This window comes from Cyprinus carpio, chromosome B1 (genome assembly GCF_018340385.1).
Source record: "Cyprinus carpio isolate SPL01 chromosome B1, ASM1834038v1, whole genome shotgun sequence".
In the NCBI taxonomy this organism is placed as follows: domain Eukaryota; kingdom Metazoa; phylum Chordata; class Actinopteri; order Cypriniformes; family Cyprinidae; genus Cyprinus; species Cyprinus carpio.
The window spans coordinates 19,450,145-19,478,117 of NC_056597.1; the positions used below are offsets into that span (position 1 = coordinate 19,450,145).

The 27,973-nt window shown below is 35.9% G+C and overlaps 3 protein-coding genes across 5 annotated transcripts in view; all 3 read right to left on the reverse strand.

Moving 5' to 3' along the window:
* Nucleotides 1-1,217: 1,217 nt before the first annotated feature.
* mief2 (mitochondrial elongation factor 2) lies at nucleotides 1,218-6,801 on the reverse strand. The gene is given in 5 exon segments (XM_042716944.1): nucleotides 1,218-2,806; nucleotides 3,431-3,688; nucleotides 4,044-4,307; nucleotides 5,409-5,561; nucleotides 6,651-6,801. Coding segments are annotated over 4 exon segments (1,437 nt in total). The 5' UTR covers nucleotides 5,544-5,561; nucleotides 6,651-6,801; the 3' UTR covers nucleotides 1,218-2,026.
* Nucleotides 6,802-7,927: 1,126 nt separating this feature from the next.
* On the reverse strand, nucleotides 7,928-12,908 carry alkbh5 (alkB homolog 5, RNA demethylase). The gene is made up of 4 exons (XM_042716945.1): nucleotides 11,723-12,908; nucleotides 11,235-11,315; nucleotides 11,012-11,137; nucleotides 7,928-9,246 (listed from the first exon to the last, which is right to left on the reverse strand). Exons 1-4 carry the CDS (start codon nucleotides 12,382-12,384, stop codon nucleotides 9,069-9,071), a joined length of 1,047 nt encoding a protein of 348 aa, XP_042572879.1. The 5' UTR covers nucleotides 12,385-12,908; the 3' UTR covers nucleotides 7,928-9,068.
* An 846-nt stretch (nucleotides 12,909-13,754) lies between these two features.
* Nucleotides 13,755-27,973, reverse strand: part of myo15ab (myosin XVAb) — a 40,820-nt gene continuing 26,601 nt past the window's right edge. For all 3 annotated transcript variants that reach the window (XM_042716949.1, XM_042716947.1, XM_042716948.1), the window contains 30 exons: nucleotides 27,908-27,972; nucleotides 26,855-27,190; nucleotides 25,904-25,988; nucleotides 25,619-25,784; nucleotides 25,425-25,518; nucleotides 25,003-25,108; nucleotides 24,214-24,329; nucleotides 24,056-24,115; nucleotides 23,359-23,434; nucleotides 23,113-23,228; nucleotides 22,920-23,038; nucleotides 22,698-22,839; nucleotides 22,491-22,602; nucleotides 21,539-21,613; nucleotides 20,927-21,132; nucleotides 20,576-20,694; nucleotides 20,380-20,452; nucleotides 19,894-19,966; nucleotides 19,710-19,783; nucleotides 19,500-19,582; nucleotides 19,275-19,405; nucleotides 19,074-19,168; nucleotides 18,566-18,643; nucleotides 18,385-18,481; nucleotides 17,139-17,299; nucleotides 16,820-16,953; nucleotides 15,527-15,660; nucleotides 15,304-15,437; nucleotides 14,428-14,568; nucleotides 13,755-14,351 (listed from right to left, as the gene is read on the reverse strand). In XM_042716949.1, the coding sequence (XP_042572883.1) occupies nucleotides 14,250-14,351; nucleotides 14,428-14,568; nucleotides 15,304-15,437; nucleotides 15,527-15,660; nucleotides 16,820-16,953; nucleotides 17,139-17,299; nucleotides 18,385-18,481; nucleotides 18,566-18,643; nucleotides 19,074-19,168; nucleotides 19,275-19,405; nucleotides 19,500-19,582; nucleotides 19,710-19,783; nucleotides 19,894-19,966; nucleotides 20,380-20,452; nucleotides 20,576-20,694; nucleotides 20,927-21,132; nucleotides 21,539-21,613; nucleotides 22,491-22,602; nucleotides 22,698-22,839; nucleotides 22,920-23,038; nucleotides 23,113-23,228; nucleotides 23,359-23,434; nucleotides 24,056-24,115; nucleotides 24,214-24,329; nucleotides 25,003-25,108; nucleotides 25,425-25,518; nucleotides 25,619-25,784; nucleotides 25,904-25,988; nucleotides 26,855-27,190; nucleotides 27,908-27,972 (3,503 nt within the window). In that variant the 3' untranslated portion in view covers nucleotides 13,755-14,249. The remainder of the gene's footprint in view (nucleotides 14,352-14,427; nucleotides 14,569-15,303; nucleotides 15,438-15,526; nucleotides 15,661-16,819; nucleotides 16,954-17,138; nucleotides 17,300-18,384; nucleotides 18,482-18,565; nucleotides 18,644-19,073; nucleotides 19,169-19,274; nucleotides 19,406-19,499; nucleotides 19,583-19,709; nucleotides 19,784-19,893; nucleotides 19,967-20,379; nucleotides 20,453-20,575; nucleotides 20,695-20,926; nucleotides 21,133-21,538; nucleotides 21,614-22,490; nucleotides 22,603-22,697; nucleotides 22,840-22,919; nucleotides 23,039-23,112; nucleotides 23,229-23,358; nucleotides 23,435-24,055; nucleotides 24,116-24,213; nucleotides 24,330-25,002; nucleotides 25,109-25,424; nucleotides 25,519-25,618; nucleotides 25,785-25,903; nucleotides 25,989-26,854; nucleotides 27,191-27,907; nucleotide 27,973) is intronic.

Here is a 27,973-nt window from a genome sequence, read left to right on the forward strand (position 1 = left end):
GGTGTTCGCTGACGGATTCAAACTAATAATCCTCTGCTCTTTTTTTTTATAAGTTAATTTATGTCGTTGTTTAGAAGTAAACAAACATTAAAGCGCTTTCCGGAGTGCAGTAACAGGAGCAGCTTTTGCCATAGTTAGCCATGTGACACCTCTGGCTGAGGGGGAGTGATCATAACCGGCTCAATCTCTGCTTGTTTCCGCCTCAAACCAATTCCTCAAAATAAACGTGGAAGAAAATAAAATGTGAACGTGCGTTATTACATTTTTGGTCTCTCTTAAATGTCAACAGTCATCAGGCAAATGTGAACATGGACATCAAAACCAGTCATAAAGGTAAAATTTTTTGAAATTGAGATTTATACATCATCTGAAAGCTGAATAAATAACCTTTCCATTGATGTTTGGTTTGTTAGGATAATAGGACAATATTTGGGCGAGATACAACTATTTGAAAATCTGGAATCTGAGGGTGCAAAAAATCTAAATATTGAGAAAATCGCCTTTAAAGTTGTCCAAATGAAGTCCTTAGCAATGCATATTACTAACGATAATACATTTTTGATATATATAGTAGGAAATACTTAATATCCTAATGATTTTTGGCATAAAAGAAAAATTTATAATTTTGACCTAAACAATGTATTTTGGGCTATTGCTACAAATATACATGTGCTACCTAAGCCTGGTTTTGTGGTCCAGGGTCACAAATGATAATTTTATTATAGGCATTTTTCTTAATGTATCAATAAAAATCAAATTTATTTATTTTAATCAGCCAATCCTTTTACTGCCACTTCTATACTAAAATCAATTAAAAAATTAAAGTAGAATTTTTTGACATTAAAAATCCCCTTTTCTCTAGGTCATTCCATGAAATGTAAAAGTGAGTGACCTAAATGATTATTAGAAGCCAATTTTTAGTTCATTTTTTGTCTGTCAAAATATCAAACATTTACTGTTTATGGTATTTTTGCAGAAACTTATTACATTTCTATAAAGGAAGTGGCCTGTTAACTGCTGGTTTACGCCCAGCAGTTATGCCATATCCTTTTTTTATGACCTCTCATAAAGCATGACTTGAGTTTATTGTATTTATACATGATAGCAGCAAATTCAAAACTGAAAGAGGAACTATAGCATACACAAACACTTTGAATGGTAAGCTTGTAATTCATACTGATGGACATAACAAGCAGAAGTAACACCACAAACAACTGAAAATTGTGAACAATCTTTATTCAGACACGCATCCCAATAGCAAGAATTCATATAAGAACTCATGTCTGACGAGTAGGATCCGTGTGAAATTTGATCCTACCAATATTTTTATTGTTTCTGCTATTTTTTTTAACCAAACTTGTTAGCAAGTTATCATAAGATGCATACAGGGAAAGCTGCTTTACATTTTAACTTTTGGTTTCATTACTTCTGTCTTTTCTTAGCCATTAAAGCTTGTATTAACACATAGAATAGAATAGAATAGAATAGAATATGGGCAAAACAACACTTATGAAGGCTTAGACAACCCTCAATGCACAGTTCCCCCGATCAAACACACTGTAGTTTTGCTACTTTGTAAATACTGACAAAAATGTATAGAAAAATATTTTCAATAAATTCAATGCATTACTGCTTTATTGTCTTAATAACAAGTATTTGCTCAATACATTAGCTATGATTACTGCCATTGCTCCAAAAAGCAAAATAGTAGAACATATACTCATGGTCTACGCAGAACTCAGAAAAGGCTATTAACAAAAGTCTAAACCATGAAATCCTTCTCTCACTTCTTTAAAATCTACATCCAAGCAAAATTCCAGACTAGGTAAGTGCTGCATAGTTAAATGAAGCTTCAAAATCCCCTTAAAGGAGTAGGTAAGTGGAAATACACATATAGGGGACCGTGAACAGAAACCTTATAGAAAAGATATGTAATGGTACATTCATTGATTGAAGGTGCATTAACGCCAGTTGTTTTGATAAATGTACTGCTCTGTGCGTATAGGAGATGTAGGAGAGAGAGTGATCAGATCAGTAGAATCTCAGGTTCAGTTACAGCACAGTACAGCATGAAGCCCATCTCATCAATGTCGTCCTCAGTAAAGCCCTGAAACAAACTGACATTAGGTTTGAAGTAACTAGGCAAGATTCCCATTTCCAGATATCCAATTAGCTCTGTGACGGCCTGCTGGAACCTATCAGCAAACGCTGATTCCGACCAATCTGTTTCTTTTTCACTCATGTGTAGAATGACGTTGCTAAGATGGCTGCCGTTGAGCTTGCGTAGTGAAGGACAGTTGCGGCACACCGCCTTCAGCGTTTTTAGGCACTTCCTTCTGACCCCCGAGTCTGCTTTGTCAAGCGCTGCTAGTCTAGCCGTTTCGCTGGTGTATAGACTCTGATACCAGACGTAGTCGAATGACCCGGTGATCTCTCGTTGTGCTGTAAGCGTCATCTCGCCAAGGCGCACTGTTGGCAACACTGTTATATAGAAGCTTTCTCCACTGTCATAACTGCTTTTGGTTAACCCTTGAATCTCCAATTTGAGCTCTGGAGACCCAAGCACTGGTCGCACCTCGCACTCCAGGGTTCCGGTCAGCAATGGCCAGTTCATCGATTCCATCACCGTCTTGCCTAGCTGTTCAGAAACGAGCCGTGATGACAGGTATCCACCCAGCAAATGTCGGTCCCAGTAGCTCCGCCCCCTCGGGAAGTACTCAAGGTTTTCACGCCGAACCATGCAATACTGAGGGTGACCCAAAAATGTGTCCTCTCCGGCAATAGGCGTCCACAGACTGGACTCCAACTGTATGGAACACATTTGTAGCAAATTTATATTCAGCCTCAAGAGAAATTTCAGACCCAAGCACATGGCCACTGTAAGGTCCAGAGATTCAACTGGTGATACACCCCATACAATTATATTATATTATTTATATTATAATAAATAATCAGTGTTTCTGGCAACTCCCAAGATCATTATATTATATGATATTATATACACTGAATCCAGGGAACAATTTAATTTGATCATATTCAGACCTAAATTTGGTCAACCACTGACAAAGATTTTACAAAGAGTCACCAAAAACTATGCTTATATAAAAATGGTAGAAATACTTATGGAAGACCTACTTAAATTGTTTTTTGAATTTTAGTTTTTGACTTTTGATATTATATTCCATTTATATTATTATATAATATAATATAATATAATATCTGCTGAAATTTGCATGACCCAGGAATTCTGAAGAAGAACAAACAACATACATTATATGTAATATAACTGCAGGCTAGCTCTGGATATCATGGATCTCTATGGGTCTTTGAGATGTACAGGACAGCAACTATTGTATAGTCTACATTTTTTTTTTTTTTTTTTTTTTTTTCACATGCAAGTAAACAAGTGGTCCACAAAGAATCTTGATACCTGTAGGGGCACGATCAGACAGGTGTGGTCGGCTTTAACCACCTGCAGGTCGTCGAGCAGTGACCCCGCCAGCGTCATGTCTCCCAGTGGCATGTCTGGGTGTTTGGAGTGCAGGAAGGCCTGGATCTCTGTGGCTATTTCTAACGCTCGCTGCTGTGAGACAGACACCTCCTCCGCTGACAGACACACTCGTGTTCTGTAGTACTGCTGCAGACGCTCCACAAACGTCAGCACACACAGAACCATACGTCACCGTCACTGAATTGGACAACTCCCACAAACACAAAAAACGTTTCTACTGAAAACAGCATTCACAACCCATTTTAACATGAAACTGAATGTTTATACAAAAAACAAAAACCACAAACCCATTTTACTTCCATAACATGATGAAACGGGATGTTCAGTGACAACATTAATGCCCGAGTAAGACAATTTTCCCAAAATGGGACAATAATGTATATTCTATTCTATTCTATTTAATTAATAGTAATAATTTGATCAATAGTAATAGTAAAATGATTTTTTGACTTCTGGTTAACACTGAGCAGTTTGAGAGGTGAAGTTCTGACGTAAAAATCACAAAGCTTTTTTTGCCTGTACTAGCATGCACTGATGAACTGTGCAGAATAAGACCCTAAAAAGGGTTACTTTTAATTAATTGCCTTTTAGCATCAAGAAGCTTTGTCTTCCTAACCAGGGTATTTCCCACGTATGTACCTTTCTTGGTTGCGGCAGCAATCTGTTTCATGACCACTCCTTCTATACCCTTGTGCAGTAGTTTGGGGGAGGCGCTGACCAAGCTTAACTCCTCCCAGCTGTCCGTCATCTTCTTGTCAGGCTTCTCATCAGGAGGCCTACCAGCACGTTCTATCAGCTACAACATCACAGGTAGAGAAAATACAGGAGACAACAAATGAACAAGTAATCAAAATAAGCTCTAATAGAGTGCAACAGTTAGGTTCTAGAAGCAAACATTTATTTTCTCAATAATGGAATAGATTTAATGATAATTTATAAACACAGACCAACTGAGAGCTATGAGGTGCACAGTAATCAGTGGTATATACTTCCGTTGAAGCCATCAGCCTGCTTTGTTTCAACTTGTGTGTTAAATAATCATGTTTAACAGCTGAAATCCTGGTGAAAAACTACATTACCCATAATTCTGCAAAGAAATCTCCCCAAACACAGAATCTAAACAAATGTATTTTGGCAAAAAACTCTGTAGCACCGGCCTATACCGATAAAGCACTACAAATGATGTGGAGTCAGTTTTCCTATGTAAATATTTGTACATATGCACACATAAAATACATAAATACACATATTATATATATATATATATATATATATATATATATATATATATATATATATATATACTATATATACACACACACACCACACATATATATATATATATATATATATATATATATATATAATGTATATAAGTGCTGTCAGATTAATAGCAATTAATCTCATCCAAAATAAAAGTTTTTGTTTACATAATGTGTGTGTGTGTACTGTGTATATGTATTATGCATATATAAATACACACACATGCATGTATGAAAAATATGTTAGGTTAATATATTCTATATTTATATACAATAACAAATTATATGAATATAAATATATCCATGTAAATACACACATGAGTATTTTCTAAATATATACTGAATGTGTGGGTATTTATATACGTGTGGGTATTTTTTTATTTTTATTTTTGGATGCGATTAATCGTTTAACAGCACTGATAATAATATATATATATATATATATATATATATATATATAAATAAAAACATGGTTTTATGTTTATCCATTGATTTTACTTTTAATGTTGCTCATAATGCTAGTGCAGAAGTACTAATTGTAGTTCTTTCCCTCATTAACACTGTTCCACTCTATAAACAAAACTATATCCACCACTCAGAACTTTGTAGTGTGTAATACACAAATGAACAATCACCCGTTTCACAGCCAGTGTGGCAATGCCCAGCACCGCAGCGCCGCCGACCCCCAGCACCAGCCGGGCATTGGACAACAGGAAGTCAATGACAGCAGCAATTCCATCTTCTCCTCGCCTTTTACTCGAATAATACATCACGTCCTCTGTGAGTGTCTGAAAATATCAATAGAGAATTACATGACCACTTGATTTCACATGCACTTCCTCACATCACAGTTTTTAGATATATATCATCATATATTCATGGTACTAAGAATACCATTTGTGGACCATAAATAGTAGTCATCAGTATCACAGTACTTTAAATTAAAGTGCTGTTATTGATTTAACCATCTGATACGATTAATGTCATGAAGGTTAAGACACACAGTTCTCACATGTGATACGTGACAGATCAGCCGACCGAAGCCTCACCTGCCACTCTCTCTCTCTCAGAAATAGCCATGGATTTTCATGAACTCAGGCCCAGGAGGGGGCTTTACCAGCTCTAAAATTAGACCCATGTGGCCAAGTAACTCTCCACTTATTCATATGATAATTTTGTGATCCTGACATAGAGTACAGTTTCCATCTGTGATCTGCAGGTTACACTAGTAAGACATGGGTGAATACAGTATCTCATAAACACATTTTAGGCTTAATATTTTTATTCCAAAAAACGGATTTACAGATTCAGTTGCTGGCCAAGCCCTACATTCCAAAGGTATTTTCCAAAAAGCACAGCAAGTTCTTGGCCAGCTCACAGACTACCAAAAAAAAAGAAAAAAAAAAGGTCTACAATCTTTATATTATTTAATGGATAAAAAGCCAAATACACATTAAGTTAGTACACATTTAATGACAGGAGGCCTGCATACAGATGGACTTTAAAACCTAGATAACATTAATTGTGGTTTCAGATAAGACAGCTAACGTTAATGTATGCAAACCTGTTTAACACTATCAGTGGTTTAAATCTGACACGATTACAGACGTGCCGTTTCACACGTATAACGATACATGACGTTTTCCCTCGCTAAATATTACATTAAACCACACATAACCACCAAATATTCGAATAATTCATTTCTGTAGTTAAGAGTTCATGTAAATTAAACTCAACCGAGTCCAACAATAGTGCTTCGCTTTGTTATTAGCGTTTGCTAACTCCTCCAGCTGTCGAACGCAGAAAACTAACACGCGTATTGATGTCACACAACTAACACTTTATAGGCCTAATCACGAGTTAAACAACTAACTTACCTTTATAAGGTAGTGTCAATTCAGAGCCATTAGAGCAGAGAATCAAATCGAGCAGTTTTGTCTTGAACACACTTGCCCTATAACAAACACCTTACACGTCACTAGCCCGCGGATTGACGTACATATGGACCAATGAGATTACAGTATCTCCATACGTCACAACTTCACGGTGAAGGAGCGTTGTTGTGTTTTTATGGAATTTCTATGCATGGACAAAAATGAAAACGCATATCTTATTTTATTTATTTTATTCTTAGTTTAACGGAGCGGCTACATATTGTACGATTTTTCATAAATTATTTTGAAAATACCATAAATGGTATCGCAGCGTTATATTTTCTTTTACAGTTGACACTTATTTTATTGCTTGTGTAATGCAAACGTGGTCACATTGTTCATTGTGGGAAATGGAACGTACATTTTTCTTAAAAAATATAATATCTAAATTATATATAAATTAGATATATAATTAGATATAAATCAGTTGTTTCATTTGTATGTCGATACCCTAAATACAATAATTTGTACATTAGTACTTGATTGTATTTTGTGCTAATAAATTATTTTAAATATATTCCATATTATATTACTGATTTATTTATATGTAAACTAGATTATATATTATTTGTTTTAATTGAGTACATCGGTTAAACATTTGGTGCTGTTTTATCACCATTCTATGAACTGAATACAGTAACTTCTCCCCCAAGATTTTTATGTAAAACAATAACTAGCCACGAGCAAAGTTGTAATCAACCTAATATAGTTTCCAATAAAAAAATCTGGTAAATTCTCTTATACCATCTAGTGGACAATCAGCACTCTTTCCACTCACAACCATTTCTTGTAGAAATAACCTGTGGGACATTTATTGGGTAAACAGTGGGTACATTGAGGTAAATAGTTTATCCAACAATTCAAGATGGCATAGTGGCACAGAGATCCAGCCACACTAAATATTTACATTTTTATTTCTGAACCGAATGAAAGAGTGCATAGTGCAAATTATAAATATAAGACTTGGAGCAAGAATGTAAACCTTTTTTATGCATGTTAAAATAAATGCATACAGAAAATGATGTTCCTATTCCATATTAATGGACAAGGCAAACTGAACTAAAGAAAAATGAACTTCCTTAAAAAGTAACATGTAATAAAGGAGTTTTAGGAAAGATTGGATGAGATTGTTTTGGTATTTAAAAGTTAGCTACAAAATACAAAAGATATGAAAAATCTCAATTTCAATAAAACCAGAAAAATAAATAACAGACACAATCTTCCAAGAACACACAGAACATCTCCCTTTAATCTTTTATGCAGTCTAATCTACTCCATTTGATTTAAACAAAAATAGTCTCATCTGTCAGCCTTTTAAATACAAAGTATATATAGAGTCTCATGTAGTCAAACGCACTTTCTGTTAAACACCTGCAACGGGAAAGACACTTTATCATCTTTCTTCTACATTTCCTGCACTTCCATTCAACCTCAGAAACAAATAAATTAAAAAACCACAAACTGTTGCCATTATGACAGTCTTATGAAGGTCTCTAATGTCAGCTGTAATGTTGGCATGAATGAATTCTTTCCTTCAGAAATAACAGAGCCAAAACAAATCAGAAGTTATGACAACGCCACCCTTAAATGGGGGGAGGAAAAGACATAAGCATTGAAAACAGAAAGAACAACATTCAAATAAAGAGATGACTAATGTAACATTTTATCCCATTTTAGAAACTAATATTGTGCATGTCAAGCATATCAAAGATTCTAGGCTTTAGATTTGATCTCGTCTTTGTTAGTAAAGCCACCGTCAACAGGCAAGTGCACTGATAAGCCACTGTATGCAAATCAAACATTGTATTATCATACTTTTATCTTAAGTCGGTCTATCAGCATTAATTCAATTAGCCTTTTATTTTCCCTCTTGCTTTTTCTGACTTAAAAACAGTGATTGCCTGTGATTGCCAGAATGTATCCAACAAAACTCTTAAAGCCAAAAAAAAGAAAAGAAATAAAACAAATCAACCATATTTGTGTTTAAAGTAGCAGTTCTCATAAGTCCAATGCACATTTTTATTTGATATTGTTATGTGAATGTATATATGCATGACACTGGCACATGAAGTTAACTGGGGTGCAAACTGATGAGTTATGACTGAATTCAACTAGTCAGCTTACATGTCTTTTTATTCCATACGTTTCCTTTAAACACACAGAACAAAATATAGTGGATCTTAATGATATGTCTGAATAGATAGATAAAGCCTCTCAATAAGTAAAGCAACCGCTGCCTAATGTCCTTGAATCCACCCACACCGGAAGCATCTCTTTGACTGAGTCACTCTGCTGGCTTCCGGTCCCCTCGAGCAAACGTAAAGGCGTCTGAGGAGATCAGCATTGAGTTCTGACTGCGTTTCAGTGACGTCTCATTTTGACTCGTCGAGTGGGTGTGTGGTCATGTGTGTAGCGTGAGCCCGGTTCTCTCTCGTCAGCTCTCCTCCATGAGTTCTCTGAACTGTCTCCATCGTGACGTCTCTGCCGGGAAGAGAGGGAACGCCTCTGCAGCTCTTTGTCCATCTCTAAAATACGAGGCCTATAAGAGAAAAGAGTAAAGTGCTTTTAGCAAACTGTCTGTGTGGATTGCAGACATCAGCAGATGCAAAATTCACTTTTACATGGTGTTTACATGTATTTATTTTAATATATTTAGTTAGGCACATCAACCATAACTCCTTCAAAAACAGCCAGAAACCTTGGAGTTATGATTGAAGATCAGCTAACTTTCTCAGACCACATTGCTAAAACTGTCCGGTACTGCAGATTTGCTTTATTCAACATTAAGAAGATCAGGCCCTTTCTTTCAGAACATGCTGCACAACTCCTTGTTCAAGCTCTTGTTCTGTCAAGGCTGGACTATTGCAACGCTCTCTCTGGCAGGTCTTCCAGCCAGTTCTATCAAACCTTTACAATTAATCCAGAAAGCAGCAGCAGCAAGATTAATTTTTAATGAGCCGAAAAGAATACACGTCACACCTCTGTTTATCAATCTGCACTGGCTACCAATAGCTGCTCGCATAAAATTCAAGGCATTGATGTTTGCATACAAAACCACCACTGGCTCTGCACCCCTTTACCTAAATTCATTACTTCAGACTTATGTGCCCTCTAGAAGCTTGCGTTCTGCAAGTGAACGTCGCTTGATTGTGCCATCTCAAAGAAGCACAAAGTCACTTTTACGGACTTTTAAATTAAATGTTCCCTCCTGGTGGAATGACCTGCCCAACTCAATCCGAGCAGCTGAGTCCTTAGCCATCTTCAAGAATCGGCTTAAAACACATCTCTTCCATCTTTATTTGACCCTCTAACTTTTTCCCTCACTATTCTAATTCTATAAAAAAAAAAAAAAAAAAAAAAATCTAACTACCTTTCTAATCTTTTTGTATTCTATGTATCTTCTTTTAATTTATTATACAATTATAAAAAAAGACCTCTAACACTAGCTTGCTCTATTCTTTTTCTATTCTATCTGTTTTCTTTTCATTTATTATTTTATTTAAAAGCCCTTGCTACGTATACTGTGTTTAGGCTAACTGAGACTTGTTATAGCACTTATATATCATTGCTCTTTTGTTGTTTTTGATTCCGTCCATTGTCCTCATTTGTAAGTCGCTTTGGATAAAAGCGTCTGCTAAATGACTAAATGTAAATGTAAATATTTTAAATTGTAATTTATTCCTATGATGCAAAGCTGTATTTTTGCATCATTACTCCAGTCTTCAGTGTGACTAAACTGTGAATCCTCCAAATGCTTTGATGAATAAAGAGTTCAAAGCAACATCATTTATTTACAATAGAACTATTAACTGCCAATTTTGATCACTTTAATGCATCCTTGCTGAATAAAATGAATAATAAGGATTAATAAGATTAATGGCAGCCAGCATTAGGGTGGTCCATGTAGAACAAAACATTTTTTCCAGACTAATCTTTACCTCATAAACATTTGTCATATTTGCTGTAATTGTAAAACTATTTTTGGAAAATAAATTAACTATGTTTCACCTTAAATATTAGAAACTAGGTTTCTGAAGAAACTGCAGAAAATCCAGCCAGATTGCTGGAAGAAGTCCGTGTTCAACTCTCCTTAACAAGCCACGCTATTTTAGCTATTACTTATGTCTACAGCACAAACAGAGTGGGGAGAGTTACATACCAAAGTTTACTTAACAGTGCCATAAAACAAAAGGCAGTGACAGATCTGTATTGTGGCGTACATCAAAGAAAAAAATATGTAGGGTGTGGACTTGTTGATTCGACAGAGGCAGATCTGAATGTGGTATGAAAGACTTCGCAAGTACCTGTGTGCAGCATCTGGGTCGGCCTTGCGGTGCGAACGCTTGGCTTTGAGTACGTGTCGTCTCTCAGAAGAGTGGATGGATGGGCTCAGTGAACTGGAGTTCAAACGAGGGGCGTCCGCCCTTGTTCTACAATAAAGCAAGAGCAGATATCAGAGCAGTGTACAGCCTACACATGCCTCCAGACCTTTCAAGAACAACTCTGACTCAGAACCTAAGAACTCACTTTCTCAGAATGATGACAGCTCTCCTCTCCTTGATGTCCTGTGGGCGGATGCAGTGCGTGATGTCATCGGCTGCATAGCCACTAAAACCAATCAAAGCAGTGAGCATGAGCAAGAACTATAATTTATAACATTTTAACACAATTACAAAGTACAAAATAATGTTTTTAGATCATAGCTTTTAATGAAAAGCTAATAAATCAAAATTAAAAAAAAAAAATTACATGCTTATTAAAAAGAATTAAATAAGGTATCATTATTATACCATATCACACAAACAACTTGGCTTGCAAAGCTGTACCAGAACATACTTTGCTGTGATTTTGGGCATGCACAATAATACCAGTATGGCACCAGGGTACATTTTAAAATACCATAGTATTACTATTACTGTAGAGCCACTTTTTAGTAAGGATATATACATGGTGTTTAAGAAATAGCATGTTGTGGAAATGAACTGTGACAGGGCAGTGTCCGCACTAGGACCGACCTGAGGACGGTGACGCTGCCGCGCCTGACGGGCAGGTAGAGCACCGGCTCGGACACACGGATGGGCTTGAACTGGAACTTGCAGCCGAAGCAGAGCGCGCTGTCGCTGAAGAACGACACCGACACGATCGGCCGCTCGAAGATGTGGATGGGGTCCACGTGCGACACGATGCAGCCCCCGGGCTGGTAGTCATTGATCACGGCGCTATTAACGAAGCCCTCCGGTATGACGCCGTGCGTCACGAGGCGATCGATGACCAGCTCGTGCACCCAGTCCGGTATCTCGTCCACCTCGCCTCTGGAGTACAGCCGCTCCTGCCCAGGCCCGCGCTTCTCCAGCTGCGAGCCGTACGTGTAGCCCTCGCCGAAGAAGTACTTGTTCCGCAGCGGCGCCCGGTCCACCGTGTGCTCCCGGTAGAGCCCCTTGTCTGCTATGGCGACCACCTCGTCTATCTTGGCCTCGATGCGCGCGCACTCCTCCTGCGTGAAGATATGCGCTTGCTTAACACTGCTCTTGACTTTTCGCGCTTCTGCGTCGCGCCGCTCCTCGTCGTCGTCCGACTCGCGGTACTTGCGCTTCTCGCCGTTGCTGTACTCGAAAACTTTGTCCCTGTGCGGCGTCATCGACTTCAGCTTCTCCCGCAGATCCGTAAATGAGGCCATTTTCAAGAGTAAAGTCCAAAAAACTGAGGCAAAAATGCTGTTTGACCTGAATTCGCCTCAGGTCCCCATGTTATAACATTAGAGTCGGTCACTGAAGTCGTGCGCGACGTGACCAAAGGCCCGGGGCCGCCTGCTTACCTCCGTTCAGCAAATTAAACCAACCAAAGTTTCCACTGCCCCATTCCACGAGCAACCCGACCGAATCGGTAACGCAAAGCAGTGAGTGGGCTGTCAATCACAGGCGGCGTTTTCCTGCGTACAGTGCCATAACATTAGCATCTAGCACAGCTAACGTTACGCCATCACTAGCTTCCAGTGGAACCAGGCGTACTGCTACATGCTGTTTAAAGCCCACGCCTTCTGCTCGCTGCAGCCGCCGTGCTCATCAGCCTATTTTATTGTATCCGAGAAATAGTAGTTATTATGCTGCTGAAAGATTACACAAAGCCGTGGAGAGAACAAACTCGTGGAACCAAAACTGTTTGGCGAGCTGCGCATGCGCGGTATGCAAGAGGGTCTGGTCCAGTGACAGCCAATGAGCGACGCGATCAGCTGTCGGCAAACCCCTGCGGCTATAAAAATCAGTTTTATGAAAGTATGAAAGCAATCTTTATAAATTATCACGAATTTTATATTATTATTCTTAAACAGACATTATTGCATTTTTATCATTACTTTGTATAATTATTTTATAATACGTTTGTAATTAGTATGCATTTATAAAAATGTTAGATATCAGCTTGTATAAAAACTAGAACTTTCTATTATAACAAAACTATTTTCAAACGTCACCTCAATAATAACTATAATACGTGTATATTATCCATTTACTGTAGTGTATATATTTAGTTTTTTTATGCATTTAGAAATGTTTAGAAATGTGTTTAGCTCTATGCCTGATTATTTATATTTTTTCAAAAATACATTTTTAGTCATGGTAAATGTCATGTTCATTTTTGTTTTGAATTGGTTAACTACTTAAAAATGATTTTGTCATTAAAAAGATTATGTAACAATAAATATGCAAATTTTGCAAGCCAGTTAAAACCCATAATATACAAGAGATCATGAAGTCCCATGCCTCAGATACGAAGGGGTTTCTTAGTGATCTCGTTTCTCAGAATGAAAATAAAAATAAAAAACAAAACAAAAATAAAATGTAAAACAAGCAGCTTATCATTAACAATTTGCTGTATTTTAATTATATTCATTTATTAGATCTTAGATCTCAGAGGTGATATTCATATTCCAGTTTCTCCAAAACACTGTGAAATTCTAGACAATTACAGTAGGCAAATTTATTAACTTAGGTTTCAATCAATAAATTTATTAAGAAAATTGTAGAAAAAATTAATACAAATATAACGACCTTGGTCTCGTATCTTAACTAATGTTAACTAATAGCTAAATACACAAAGTTTGACTGTGAAAAAATGTCATTGCATTACTTTGAAAACCACCATTTCATTGAAAGTCTGCGTGAGAGAATGTGAGTGAAAAAAGATTACATTCATGCTGTTCTCCTGAGTAACATCTCTCTTCATTCAAACTTATGTGCATGTGGTAAACGTTTAAAATAACACATTTCAATACTTTCACATCTACAGTACCAAAGGACAATTTTGGATAATAATAATAATAATAATCCATCTGTATAAATATTATGCATTTAATACAAAAATAATGCTTTTTATTCATTGTGTGTCTTTTATACATAACATGTGAACAAATACACATGATTAGTGCAAACAGTGCATTAAGAGGTTTGGTTTAGTCATAAAAAACAACCTGATTATAGAAAATAAACATACAGAAAGCATAGTATTTGTTCGTATACAGACTGTGTGTATCTGTATATGGTTTTGTTACAGCATGGTGATTTCACTGGGTGGCAGCGTCAGCCTCTTCTCTCGGACAGAGAGCATATTCTCAATATGCATGGCGATAACCCGACACAGCTCCAGACCCTACGAACAACATTCATGCTCATAAACCACTCATTCATACTTTTACACTGTTCTCATGGTGTTGATTGTGCGTTACCTGTTCCAGCTGTAACTGTGTGACTCTGTGGTTGGTTAAGTCCCCTATCAGGACGTCTACATAAGGGTAACTGGATCCAGCGCTGGGCCGCTGTGTGTGCGTTGACTGAATCAGCTTCAGCTGGAACTTCACCTGCACCTGCTGCCATCAGAAAATCAATTTGGAAAACTGAAACATTACAGGGTTTCTGCAGGTTTGATGAAGATAAACTGAAGACTTCTGAAGATCGTGTTAAGAACTACTGAAGATAATTGCAGGAATTTCAAAGGGGAACCGATACATCAATATGTTCTCTATATGTTTGAGGAGTTATATTAGCAGCACTTCAAAGTTTGAAAATACAACTTTTAGCTAACCATCTCTTTTACTTTTTAAACCCAGCTTAACTAAAATACAGAATTAACTTTTACTGTATCTTCCAATCACACTGCATAAAAGTGAAGTTCTTCCTCAGTACTCTTTCCCTCAAATTAAGTAAGTTTATGATTAAAAAAATTAGAAAGGACTTATATCTGTCAGTGGGTTTAGAAAAAAACAGTTTATATACCACAGTTTTTATACTACATAGACAGATATAAGTTCTTGTTTTAACTCAATTTTGCTAAATTTCTCAAAAAACACATGAAAACTTAATGTCTTTATTTTCCATCTCAAGTAAATGTATCTTGATTTAAGAATGTTTAAATTGGGAAACAAGACAAAAACACTGAGGAAGATATATATTTTTTTTTTTGCAATGTATGCAACATTAGTGCCACGACTTAATAATTTCTGCTCCAATTTAAGGCCTTATTTTATGGAAGGACCACAAGACCTTTTTAGGACCTCTAGAAAGCCTGCATTACCGTTAGAAGTCTGTGTGTTTGCGATACGCACATGAGTGTCTTTGTGCAGGAAGTGCAGTCCGTTCTGATTTACAGCGAGGATGCACGGTGCAGAGATGGTGCTGTTGCTGCTGCTTTGGATGTAAAAGAAGGACGATCCAAACATGGGAAATGCACACACCAAACCTGAAGTACACACAAACACAATTCAACAAACCTTGCTTTTCATCATGGTAATACCTGATTATAAAAAGGTTAATAAAAGAATGAAATACCCAGGAACTGGGATCTGGCCTGGTGAGGGTTCAGGCTTTGGACGGCATGTACATGTTGGGCAACCAGTTGCATCCACTGCTGAGGCCCCTGTCTGCCAAAGATCTCGACTGGGATGTATTCTGTCAACTCATGACTACAGAAAGAGAACATTTTTCCAGTCAATATGTGACCCTGGAGCATAAAAGCAGTCATGAGATGCACAGGTATATTTTTCACAATATCCAACAATACATTGTCAAAATTATCGATTTTCCTTTTATGCCAAAAATCAGTAAGATATTCTATAAGATCATGTTCCATGAAGATATTTTGTACATTTCCTACTGTATATAAAAATGGAATTTGTGATTAGTAATATGCACTTCTAAGAACTCAATTTGGACAACTTTAAAGACGATTTTCTCAATATTTTGATTTTTTTGCACCCTCAGATTCCAGATTTTCAAATAGTTGTATCTTGGCCAAATATTGTCCTATTATTCTAACAAACCATACATCAATAGAAAGCTTATTTATTCAGCTTTCAGATGATGTATAAATCTCAGTTTCACAGCATTGTCCCTTATGACTGGTTTTGTGGTCCAAGTTTTTTAACAAGAAAAATCCCAAAAGAAAACAGTGCCCAGAGTTGTCTTTTTCATAGGGCAGGATCTCAACTTTGTATCTGATGTTACTTTAAAAAATTCTTTAGGAAAATAAACTACTGTTTAAAGTTTGGGGGCAGTAAGATTTTTATTTGAAATAATTTAATACTTATTTTCAGCTAAGATGTATTAAATTGACCGGCAGTAAAGGCATTTATAGTTACAACAGCTTTGTTTAAAATAAACGTTGTTCTTTCTATTCATCGAAGAATCCTGAAAAATATATATCACAGTTTCCACAAAAACATTAGGCAGCACAACTGTTTTGCTGCTATAAATTCAGCTTTGCATCACAGAAATAAATGTAATTTTACAATATATTAAATTAGAAAACATTTTTTTTAATTGCAATAATATTTCACAATATTACTGTTTTTACTGTAAATAAGATAAATTGCATTTAATACATAATGTTGATAACATATCTCAGATAACTAGGTCTTAGAAGAATTTGACAAATGTTTGAGCTGATACTGAAATTTCTTCAGTTATTGATGCTGATTATCCTGTGGGGTAATAAACACCACAGTTTTTTTTCAGATTCTCATTCTGATTTCCAGATATTATTCATAGGGTGTAAATTAGGTCAAATTATATGTATATGTAAAAGTACATAGAGAATAAAGGATGTCTAAAATTGGAACATACATAGTAGGCGTGTACAGACTGTCTTTGGCTCTGTGTTGAAGAGCAGCAAGTTTGGCAAACTGGTTAAACTGCTGTTCACTGATCTTTCCCTGAGGTACGACATTCAACAGACCCTTCAGGTAATCTGGCAGAACCTGTGCAAATACAAACACACAATTGTGAAGGAACAATATAGGTGTAGATACATTATAATTTTATGTATTGTTAATGTGTTATGTATATATTATTGTTATGTATATATTATATTTACACTGCCATTCAAAAGTTTTAGTGCACTGTATCTGGTTAGGACACATGTGATAGGACAGACATGTCTTGCCTGGTTATAGTGCATGGTGACACAGAGCTCGTTGTCGAACTTGAGCGGATGGGCCCAGATGACTCGTCTGAACCAGAAGCTGTAGTTGGGATCAATCTGCTCCGCCTCTGTTGCAATGTCTAATATGTACTCTCTCTTATTGAGGGGCCGCACATTCTGACCTGGATGACATCACCAAAAATATGAGTGAATAAATCTGGTGGGGTATGTTCGGAATGGCATACTACTCATGTTGTTCTTGAATCTTTTTATTTTATTTTATCTTTATTTATTCATATCATGAAAAGTATATGACCTACTTATCATACTTTGCTAAAATGAACAAATATAGCACAACATGCAATACTCTTGACTTGATCTTTCATTTCTAGTGTGATTAATAAACCAGATGTAAAAGCATCTGTAACTTTTTAATGTGTCCTTTTTGACTCATTATTTGGTCTAATAAAAGTTAACAATCGCTGAATTAAACATGCAATATGAGGTCATGAAATAATAAAGAATACTACTTTTTGAAACTTTTTTGCATTATTTTTACATTGACAGCCAGTCAGAATCCATGCTGCTTTAAAGAGTGTGAGCATTAAAGTGGCAGATGACAAAACTGCAGTGCATGCTTATAATGAACAGAACGTTATCATGCATTGGTGTTCATGCTAATACAGTATACGCTACCAGACAAAAGTTTTTGTAACATTATAAAAGTCAATAAAATAAAATAAAAAAATGTTTTTGGGGGGGGGGGGGGTCTTGAAATGAAATTATAGATTATAGAAATGAATACTTTTATTTAGCAAGGATGCTTTAAGTTGATCAAAAGTGATGATAAATACATTTATAATGTTACAAAAGTCTTCTATTTCAGATAAAGGCTGTTTTTCTTCTGTTCTATTCATCAATTTTACTCAGCTGTTTTCAACGCAATAATAGAATTTTTTGAGGAGCAAATCAGAATATTAGAATGATTTCTGAAGGATCATGTGACTGGAGTAATGATGCAAAAAATGCAGCTTTGAATCACAGGAATAAATTACATTTGAAAGTATATTCAAATAGAAAACAGTTATTTTAAATAGTCAAAATATTTCAAAATTTTACTGTTGTTGCTGTACTCTGGATCAAATAAATGCAGGCTTGGTGAGCAGAAGAGACTTCTTTTAAAAACATTTAAAATCTTACTGTTCAAAAACGTTTGACTGGTAATGTAGTTATCGTTATTGTTACATTTATAGTTAATATAAAGTACCTCTGTTGATCACTATGAAAATTGTGTACTCATCCATTGCCTCCAGCCTTTGTAACGCCATCTCATAACACAACTCCTCTATGACATCCAGTGCAACCTGCACACAAAGCAACTTCAGCTTCTATCTCAACTTACTCATGCAATAAAAGATATAAACTGCCACAAAAGAAAAGAGACATACTGAGCAGGTTTTGATCTTCAAATGTCTCTCAATTCCTCCAGGAAATAGAAACAGCTGTCGCTTTGAGCTTCGACCAGCCTAAAAACACATACATTAAACATAATTAGACTGTAATTTATATCACATACACTACTGAAGAAAAGTCTGGGGTCGGTATGATTTCTCTAATGCTTTTAGTGAAAAGAGTAATAATATGAAATATTATTACAATTTATAAGAACTTTTCTATTTGAATAAATGTTACAATTTATTCTTGTGACGCAAAGCAGAATTTTCAGCATCATTACTCCAGACTATAATGTTGAAAACAGTTTTGCTCCTTAATGTTTCTGTGGAAACCATGGTTCATTTTTTAGGGTTCGTCGATCAATAGAAAGTTAAGATCATTGCTTCAAATTGCATCAAATCACATGGACCCCATAGTTTTGAAAAGTAAGTTGTTTGTGTGAATATGTGTAACAGGGGTGTGGATGTTTATATGGTCTTGTGTTTATGTGTATTTATTGACCATTATGGCTTTGAGCTCCATACTACTGGGGTAAACACTCCTGCCACCGAACTGAAAGGTCTTTCTCAGGTTCTGTTCACAAGCTTTAGCAATTCCTGCAGATCACACATGAAATAATATTAGATCATTGTGCATCATAAAAATAGTGCTTTAATTTGGAGACTAACATATGTTAAATGTGTACACGTGGTGTATAATTACCATGAAAAAGCACTTCTGGACTTCTGCAGACGTCTCGTAGGAACTTGAGTAAGAACGGTTTGAGCACTTCAGAGCAGCGGTAAAATGCTGTCAGGATGTAGAGTAACCGCCAGCCCTTCTGACAGCTGTCACTGCAACACAACACACTCACAGCTTAACACAGAGACCTATCCAACAGGCAAAAAAAAAAAAAAAAAAAAGAAGAAGAAGAGGTGTGTATCTCACGGTTTAGAGCTTGTATTGGCTGTAATCTGTTTGAGGACTTGACAGTACGCCTCATCCTTCATCAGTCCATATTCACCCGTTAACTACAAAAATGATGTATATTAGTAGAATTATAGCCAAAAGTAAAATTAATAAATAAACACAACTGGGGGTCTATGTGCATTATGGCAACTGTACAGCTGGTCACATGGTTGAGAGGTTGTGCTTTACCTTCAGGAAGGTGCAAACCACAAACTGCTCCGACTGGCCCCTGAGAGGATGATCTCCCATGAACTTCATTATGGCTACACCCAAAACAAAAACAAAGAAATCAATTTTGAGATATGATGCATAACAAAACATAATAAACAAAAATAAAGCAGATGGAGTGTCTGTGATTTATCTCTTATCTCACCTAGGAAAATTTCAGAAGCAACCCGGTTCATGTTGGGGTCAGTGAAGTCTATGAGGGACTCTAGGATAGGGTTCTGGAGAAAACAAGAGATCAGAAGTTTATGTGTATTTTCTATGCATATGTATATGTATACTTTGTTCAAAAGGTATGCTCTTATGCTCACTAAGGCTGCATTTATTAAATGTTTTGAAATACTACCACAATTTAAAATAACTCAGAATAGTTTTTGCTGTTTAATATTTTTGCGAAAAACCTGATACATTTTTTCCCAAGCTTTATTAATGAATAGAAAATTCAAAAGAACAGCATTTATTTGAAATAGAAATCTTTTGTAACACTGTAAATGTCTTTACAGTCACCTTTATGCTAAATATAATTACTCATTTCTTGAAAAAAGAAAAAGACCCCAAAGCTTTGAACAGACGCGTAAGTGCATATGTATATGCATGTATTAATATGTTTATGTATGCATAGTGGGCACAGTACCTTGCTGAATTTCACCATCTCTGCAGGGTCTTTATTTCCTTTACCTTTTTTGGACTTATCTCTGAATGAATCACTAGTCACATAAAGAATGGCAAAATTTAGATTTAGTCCTGTGTTTGACTATCAGATTTTGAAAAAAAAAAGGATGAATAAATGAATGAAAAAGGATTTTTTTTGTAATATAATAGTGGTTAACCTCTTGCTTCCATCTGACGTTCTGAAATGTTTCCTGGCAAACTCCACCATGTTGTACTGGCTGTCCAAAAGAATATTCCCCTCAGCTTCAGAGTCACCGAAATCCCCGAATCCATCCGACTAACAATCACAAAACAGACACATTAACAAGTATCTAATATTAATAATATATCTTCAGACCAATAACAGTAAAAATTCACAATTTTTATTTTCAAAGACTAATAAAGGTTTCATTTCAGCACTTTTATTGTCATCACATTTGCAATCATTATATAACATGACATAATGTATTGACATTATATCAGCCATCAAACACCTTGTCACAGAGATATAATGAATATATATGAAATACCTCTAGTGATGGGTCCAGCTCATGTGCAGCCGCAGTGGAGGCCACAGCGAGAGCGATTGCTCCTGATGCTGCCACTCGGCCCTGTCTGTCTCTCGGCTCGTCTCTCCTCTCTGCTGGGAGACTCAGGAAATCAGGAGCAGCCACAGGAACCACACAATCCATAGGGAATGCTCCACTCCGACCCTGCATTGCCCCGTACCTCCAGCCTGGAAAAACATTCATCACCGATGATTTGTCCTGCTTACACTGCCATTTATTTTTTATTTTTTTGTAATTAAAGGAGATTATTGAAAAGATTATTGGAGTACATTTGAAAAGAAAATCCTATCTAATCATTCTTTCTAATTAAAAATTCCAGACTTATTACACAATTAAATGTTTCTTTGTAATATTTTGTTATATTTACTTGTAATTTCTGATCGAAAATTGAAAAACAGCTTATTATTTCTGTATTTTGCTTTTTATTAACATTAAAAAAATAAATGCATGCATTTAATAAATATATAATTTCATTAAATTACGAAATATATATTATTTCAAGTGTAGTTCCACAACTGAAAGCATCCTATATACAAAATAATAATAAAAAATGTTGTATGTTAAATGTCAAACCAAAATCTGGTGTGCCTCTCTTCAGCTCCTCGAGGTAAATGACCTTTTTCTTCACCACGCAGCCGTATCTCTGACCTGAAACACAAACACACGTGCAAACCATAAAATGTCGCAGCTCTTCCTCTAAAATGCATACACAGCGGTTTATGTATTGCTGTAATCATGCACTGTACAGCCCCCTCACAGATTTCCTGGAGTATCAAGGACAAGCCTTCCCAAGGTTAACTGCAGCTCGTCTGATGGAATGCAAATATTATGAGCTCCATTCTAGAGATTTTACTGCAGAGCCATTTCGTTTACTGACTTACACTTAACAAAACCACTGTATACAGAAAAGTTTGGGGTCTCATATGTCTCTTATGCTCACAGAGGCTGAATTGATTTGATCGAAGAGTTGCAATTTTAAATAACTATTTTCTATTTTCAAATTTTTTAAAATAACTTATTCCTGTAATGGCAAAGCTGAATTTTCAGCATCATTACTACAGTCTTCAGTGTCACAAGATCCATCAGAAATCAGACTAATATGCTGATTTGCTGTTTAAAAACATATTTTTAAAAAGTATATTAGTAATTATTATTATTAATGTTGAAACCAGTTGAGCTGCTTAATATGTTTGTGGAAACCGTGATACATTTTTTTTCAGGATTCGAAGAATAGAACGTTTATAGGAACAGCGTTTATTTGAAATAGAAAGCATTTGTAACACTGTAAATGTCTTAACTGTTACTTTTAATCCTTGCTAATTAAAACATTAATTACTGTTAAAAACATGCTGTCCCCAAACCTTTTAATTTTAGTGCACTTAGACTCTGTGACTAGTTGGACTCAACAATGTCTTGTATTGGGGTGTCAATATTTTCCCCACTACAATCTTTCATACATTGCATCACTGATTGTGGGAAAGAACTATAGATTTGAATGTGTGCATGCGAGTGCACTCCTTCTCACCCTCCTCTAACCCATCCATGGCCTGCAGACGAATGATATCTCCTTTATGGAAGCTGAGAAGAGCTCTGTCCTCTGTGATGAAGTTTCTCTCTGCTACCACATACTCAGAATCCTGCGGAAGAAGTTTCTGATTTAAAATCAGAGCCTTTGACAGTGTGAAGGCTCCTTAAGTAACGACAACATGAGAATTCAAAGCCCTTTCCATACCTCCTTAAGATGAGAGATGAAAAGATCTATCATATGTTTGATCTGAGGTGCTTTGGCCGAGAACAGAATCAATTTCTCATTCATTAGATTAAACTCCAGCATGTTTGGAGAGGGGATGGTAACGAACAGGATGTCTGTGTAGCTGTGGGAGAGCATGAGAGTTCAGATGCTTTAGAAGGTGTACTGCTGACAGACGGTTAGATGGCTGGAGGGATGACGCACCTGAACGGACGGAGCACTCGGAAGTAGTCTGGAGCTGCAGTGCTGTGTTTTACGGTCTTGAGAAGTTTGATACCAGAGTGAGACACTGCCAACACCTGCACTCCAGTACCCACACTGCCCTGCAAACACACACACTGGTGACACATCGGCCCATTGCATTCTCACTAACAGTCTGCCAGGAAACGGAACTCACAGAGGCAGGAAAAAGGCGAGAAAAATAAATCTCCCATGACTCCCTGGCAGCTGTGATCACCGATTTCTTCACACTTTCATCCTGAACATCTGTGTTCGGCTCGATGCCATATTGTGCTATGAAACAAACACATGTACCGTAATAACAGATCAGTGTAGTCATCATAAACAGTAAACTGAACAAGTTCTCATGGAAAATATTTTCACACTGAGCAGAAATTTAATTGTAAATGAATTCCTTCCTCACCAAACAAGGATTTCATCTTCTGCCTCTCCTCTTTAGTAATGCGCACACAGGCTTCTGTAAACGTGTCGTTAACAATCTGAAAAACACAATTTAAAAACAAGAAATAAATGATACATTTACGGATTGAAGAATGAAGGCAAGATACTTCCATACTTAATAAAATGAATGCTTATTCAGCAAGGATCCAAAAAAATGAATCAAAAGTAACAATAAAGGAATTTATAATATTTCTATTTCAAATAAATGCTGTTCTTTTGAACATTCTATTAATCATAGAACACCACAACTATTTTCAACATTGATAATAAGAAATGTGTCTTGAGCAGCAAATTGTCTTATAAGAATGATTTCTGAAGAATCACGTGACACTGAAGACTGGAGTTATGATGCTGAAAATTCAGCTTTGCATCACAGGAATAAATTACATTTTAAAACATGTTTAAATATAAATAATATTAATATAAATAGGTAAATAATAATATTTCACAACATTACTGTTTTTACTGTATTTTTTATAATATTATTGCACCATGAGCATAAGAGACTTCTTTCAAAAACAGTAAAAAAAAAAAAAACCTTACAGAGACCACAATTTTGAACAGTATTGTATATTATAAAATAATTTTTTATATACAGTGTAACAAAAAATATTTCAAATTCTATTTTAATTCAGTACTGGAGTTGATTTAGCACTCACCTGTTTGAATATGAGGTCCAGCACTAGAGGATGATTCCAAGTGTCTTTAGGATAGAAGACCTACAGCAGTTTGTACAGCAGCGTTAGTTCTGTGCTCATGATGATCCACAAAATGATGAATTACACACTCTGAAACAAACGATACATTGAACACACACCTCCTTCCTGAGGTATATCTTCCAGGGAACGTTTGTGTAGGTGTAATGCTCCTCTGTGCTGCTCCTGTGCAGCTGGGTTTGGATGCTCTCAGATTCCACTGGAAGATCTCTGGACACTGGTGTGTGAGAGAGATGGAGAAAGAAAGATGGTTGAGGGCAAATGCATTATACATGTATGCACCTGTCCAAAAGTTTGGAGTCTGCATGGTTTTTTAATGTATTTGAAAGTCGGCTGCATTTGACCAAAAATGAAGTAAAACAGTAAAATTGTGAACTAAACAGTTCTCTATTTTGAATATAGTTTATCCTGTGATGGGAAAGCTTAATTTCAGCATAATTACTTCAGTCTTCAGTGTCACATGATCCTTCAGAAATCATTTGAATATGATATTTTGCTGCTCAAGAAACATTTATTATTATTGCCTATGCTGAAAATCAGTTGTGTTGCTTAATATTTATGTGGAAACTGTGACTTTTTTTTTTAGGATTCTTTGATTAATAGAAAGTTCAAAAGAAACACATTTATTTGGAATATCCTTACTGAATAAAAACATTTATTTCTTCTTGACCCCAAACTTCTGAACAGTAGTTTATCTCTTACAAAAAGAGTTATAGAGATGGTATCAAATGGTTATACTATCATACTCTGATATATACCATGGCACTGTATCATTAAACTAGTTACAACAGTATTTCCAACAGCAAGGTACTTCGCCATGGTAATCTTCAAAAAATACATCATAATACTATATTGTTTTTATAAGTTATGTGTGTCTGTGTGTTGTTTACCTGGTGGAGGTAAAGTCAGTGGTGCTTCTGGTGCTTTCTTCTTGCTGCTTTTAGTTGGTTTGAGGCCTCGATCTCTGGACACAGCAGCTGGAGTGGGAGCCTTTCTCTACACAAACAGTTATTACACACACACAGCAAAGTTTGCCAAGACAAACATTTTGTGCACAATATGACCAGGAATGTGTATAAAGGCCTATTTTAATTTAATATTGACATTAAGTCCTTGTAATTAATACATTTAAATAAATGTAGTTTGTTTTAAACAAGACAAAAACATGCTGAGATTTAAATGCGGCTCTATGGAGAGTTTAGAGCAAGCGCCCTCTTGTGGAGTATAACTTTATGTCCGATGACAAATTATTAATTATTGGTAGCTAGCAATGCTTAACTGCTCAAAAGAAGTGATAGAGGTAGAGGTATACCTGCGGAGGAGGTGGATTGTCCCTCTGTGTTTTTAGGATATGCATTGCCTCATCATGTGGGTTCATCTTCTTCACAAAACCTTTACCTTCCCGCCTGTCATCAAACACATGCCAGTGGAGTTAATAATAAGAATGGAAATAAAATCATCTGATGAATGAATCATTGGCTCAAATAGTATACACAGGTAACACACCTCGGTATCTGCGGCACAGGTTCTGGGAGCGGTGTTTGATATTGCTGAATGATATCTTTAATGTTGTGGCTGGGAATGATGTGCTCGGAGTTGGAGACCGAATATTTCACCACCTCTGTGCCAGGAGCCGGAGCAGAACGCATGGGACCCGTGATGGCAACAGGAGCTGAGAGAGAAAGGAAAAAAGGGTTGGAATATGCAGAAGTTACATAAAATGCATATGTTTCAATTGTTGGACATATTAGTCTTGAACACACAGATATTTGATTGAATGCAATGACTCACCATGTCTTTTGGCAGGCCTGCTGTCAAGTTTAATTGGTGCAGCGGGGGCTTGTTTCTTTCCTAATGTCCCATTAGATGAAACAGCCTGAAATCAATTTAGTGAAAGGTAAGAAATCATCATCAAAGCAAAAAACAAATAAATATAAGTAAATAAAAAATAACCAAAGACAATCAAAATGTCATGGTCCTGCCATCATGTCCTGAATATTCACAAGACAAAATGCAATTAGAAGCACTTTAGTTGCTGATTAATATGAAAATGATAGAAATATTTATAAGAATTAATAAAAGCAAACAAATTCATCAGCCTTCTAACATACAACATTTAACTACACAAACTGTTTTTACACTATTGTAAGTTTATACACTACTGTTTAAAAATTTGTCTGTAAGATTTTTTTTTGTAAAAGTTCTCTTATGTTCACAATGCTGTTTATTATGAATACTGTGAAATATTTTTGCAATTTAAAATAGCTGCTTTCAATTTTAATATATTTTAAAATGTAATTTATCCCTTTGATGATAAAGCTGAATTTTCAGCATCATTACTCCAGTCTTCATTGTCACATGATCCTTTAGAAATCATTCTGATTTACTAATTTCTAATTATTCTTATTATCATTTCTTTTTATTAATGTTGAAACAATTTTGCTGCTTAATATTTTTGTGGAAAACTTGATTTATTTAACCCCCCAACCACAAATAACAACGTAAATGTCTTTACTATTACTTTTGATCAATTTAATATATTACTGACCTTGGAATGTTATTTACATTCATTACCATTTCATTACAATCAACAATTTATCAGTGAATACATGTCATGTGATAAATCAATAAGGAACATCATAAGCAACTTGTCAAAAGAGTCAACAACATTGCTAGCACACAAGGTCAAGTATAAACTAGATTTACAGTATAAACTATTAGATTATATCAATACTTGGGCACCTTTGTGGTGGTGGTACTCCGTGGTTGTGGTGTTGGGGGGCTGCTCTTCTTCTCCAGGGGCTTCTGTTGCTCCTCTAAGGTGCTGGGGGTGGTGTTTATCGAGGTGGAGTGGATGGTGGGGTGGGGGGTCGCTGGGGGGCTTGTGTACATGGAAAGGGGAGGAAGGGCGTAAGGGCTGGGGGGGAGGTTAGCGTAGGGGCTGGGAGGAATGGCAGGGTATGGGCTAGGCGGCAGAGTGCTGTAGGGAGTGGGAGGAGGGCTGGTTGGGGGGCTGGTGAGCGGAGACATTGGTGGACTGGACACCATAGCCATCGCCTGCATGGTCATCTGCTGAGCCTGAGGATGTCAAGCGAGTCGACAGACACAGGATGACGTAAATTGCTTTTGCTGTAGTCTTAGCTTTTTGTCTTTTGGTAAAATTGTGTTTTTTAAATTGCAGTCTAACTTTCTAATGCATAAAAATTTACACACAAAAAATATATTTGACATGAAAATGTCAACCAAACATTCAAAAAGTGAAATTAATAATAAATAAAAATAAAAACATAAAAAAAATTAAAAAAGTGAAATTAATAATAAATAAAAATAAAAACATAAAAAAAATTATAGTTTTTGTTGATATTTTTATATTTTCTGTTTAGTAACTATTTATTATAGTTTTTGTTGATATTGTCATATTTTCTGTTTAGTAACTATGTGGTGCATTTTTTGTTATTCTTACAATATATATATATTTTTCTTAAATATGTCTATATTTTTTTTTTTTAGTTGTCTTAATTTAGTTTTGGTAAAGTACTTCAAGTCTTGGCAACTAGTTGAAATCAAAATAATGATAAAGTTTTTTTTTCTTGTAAATATTTTAATCTTTCAATTAATGATTATTTTAAGTACTAAAAATGTTTTATGGTTTTATATTTAGTTAACAGTAATAACCCTTCACTAAACTAAACTAATCTAAACAAAACAAAACAAAACTAAACTAAACTAAACTAAACTAAACTGAATTAAAGAAATCTGTTTGGTTATAAAGCCATTAAATACAGACTTTATTACCATAATGACAGCTTGCTGGTTGATGATGGTTTGTTGCTGTTGGGCCAGGACAGTTTGCTGCGGGTC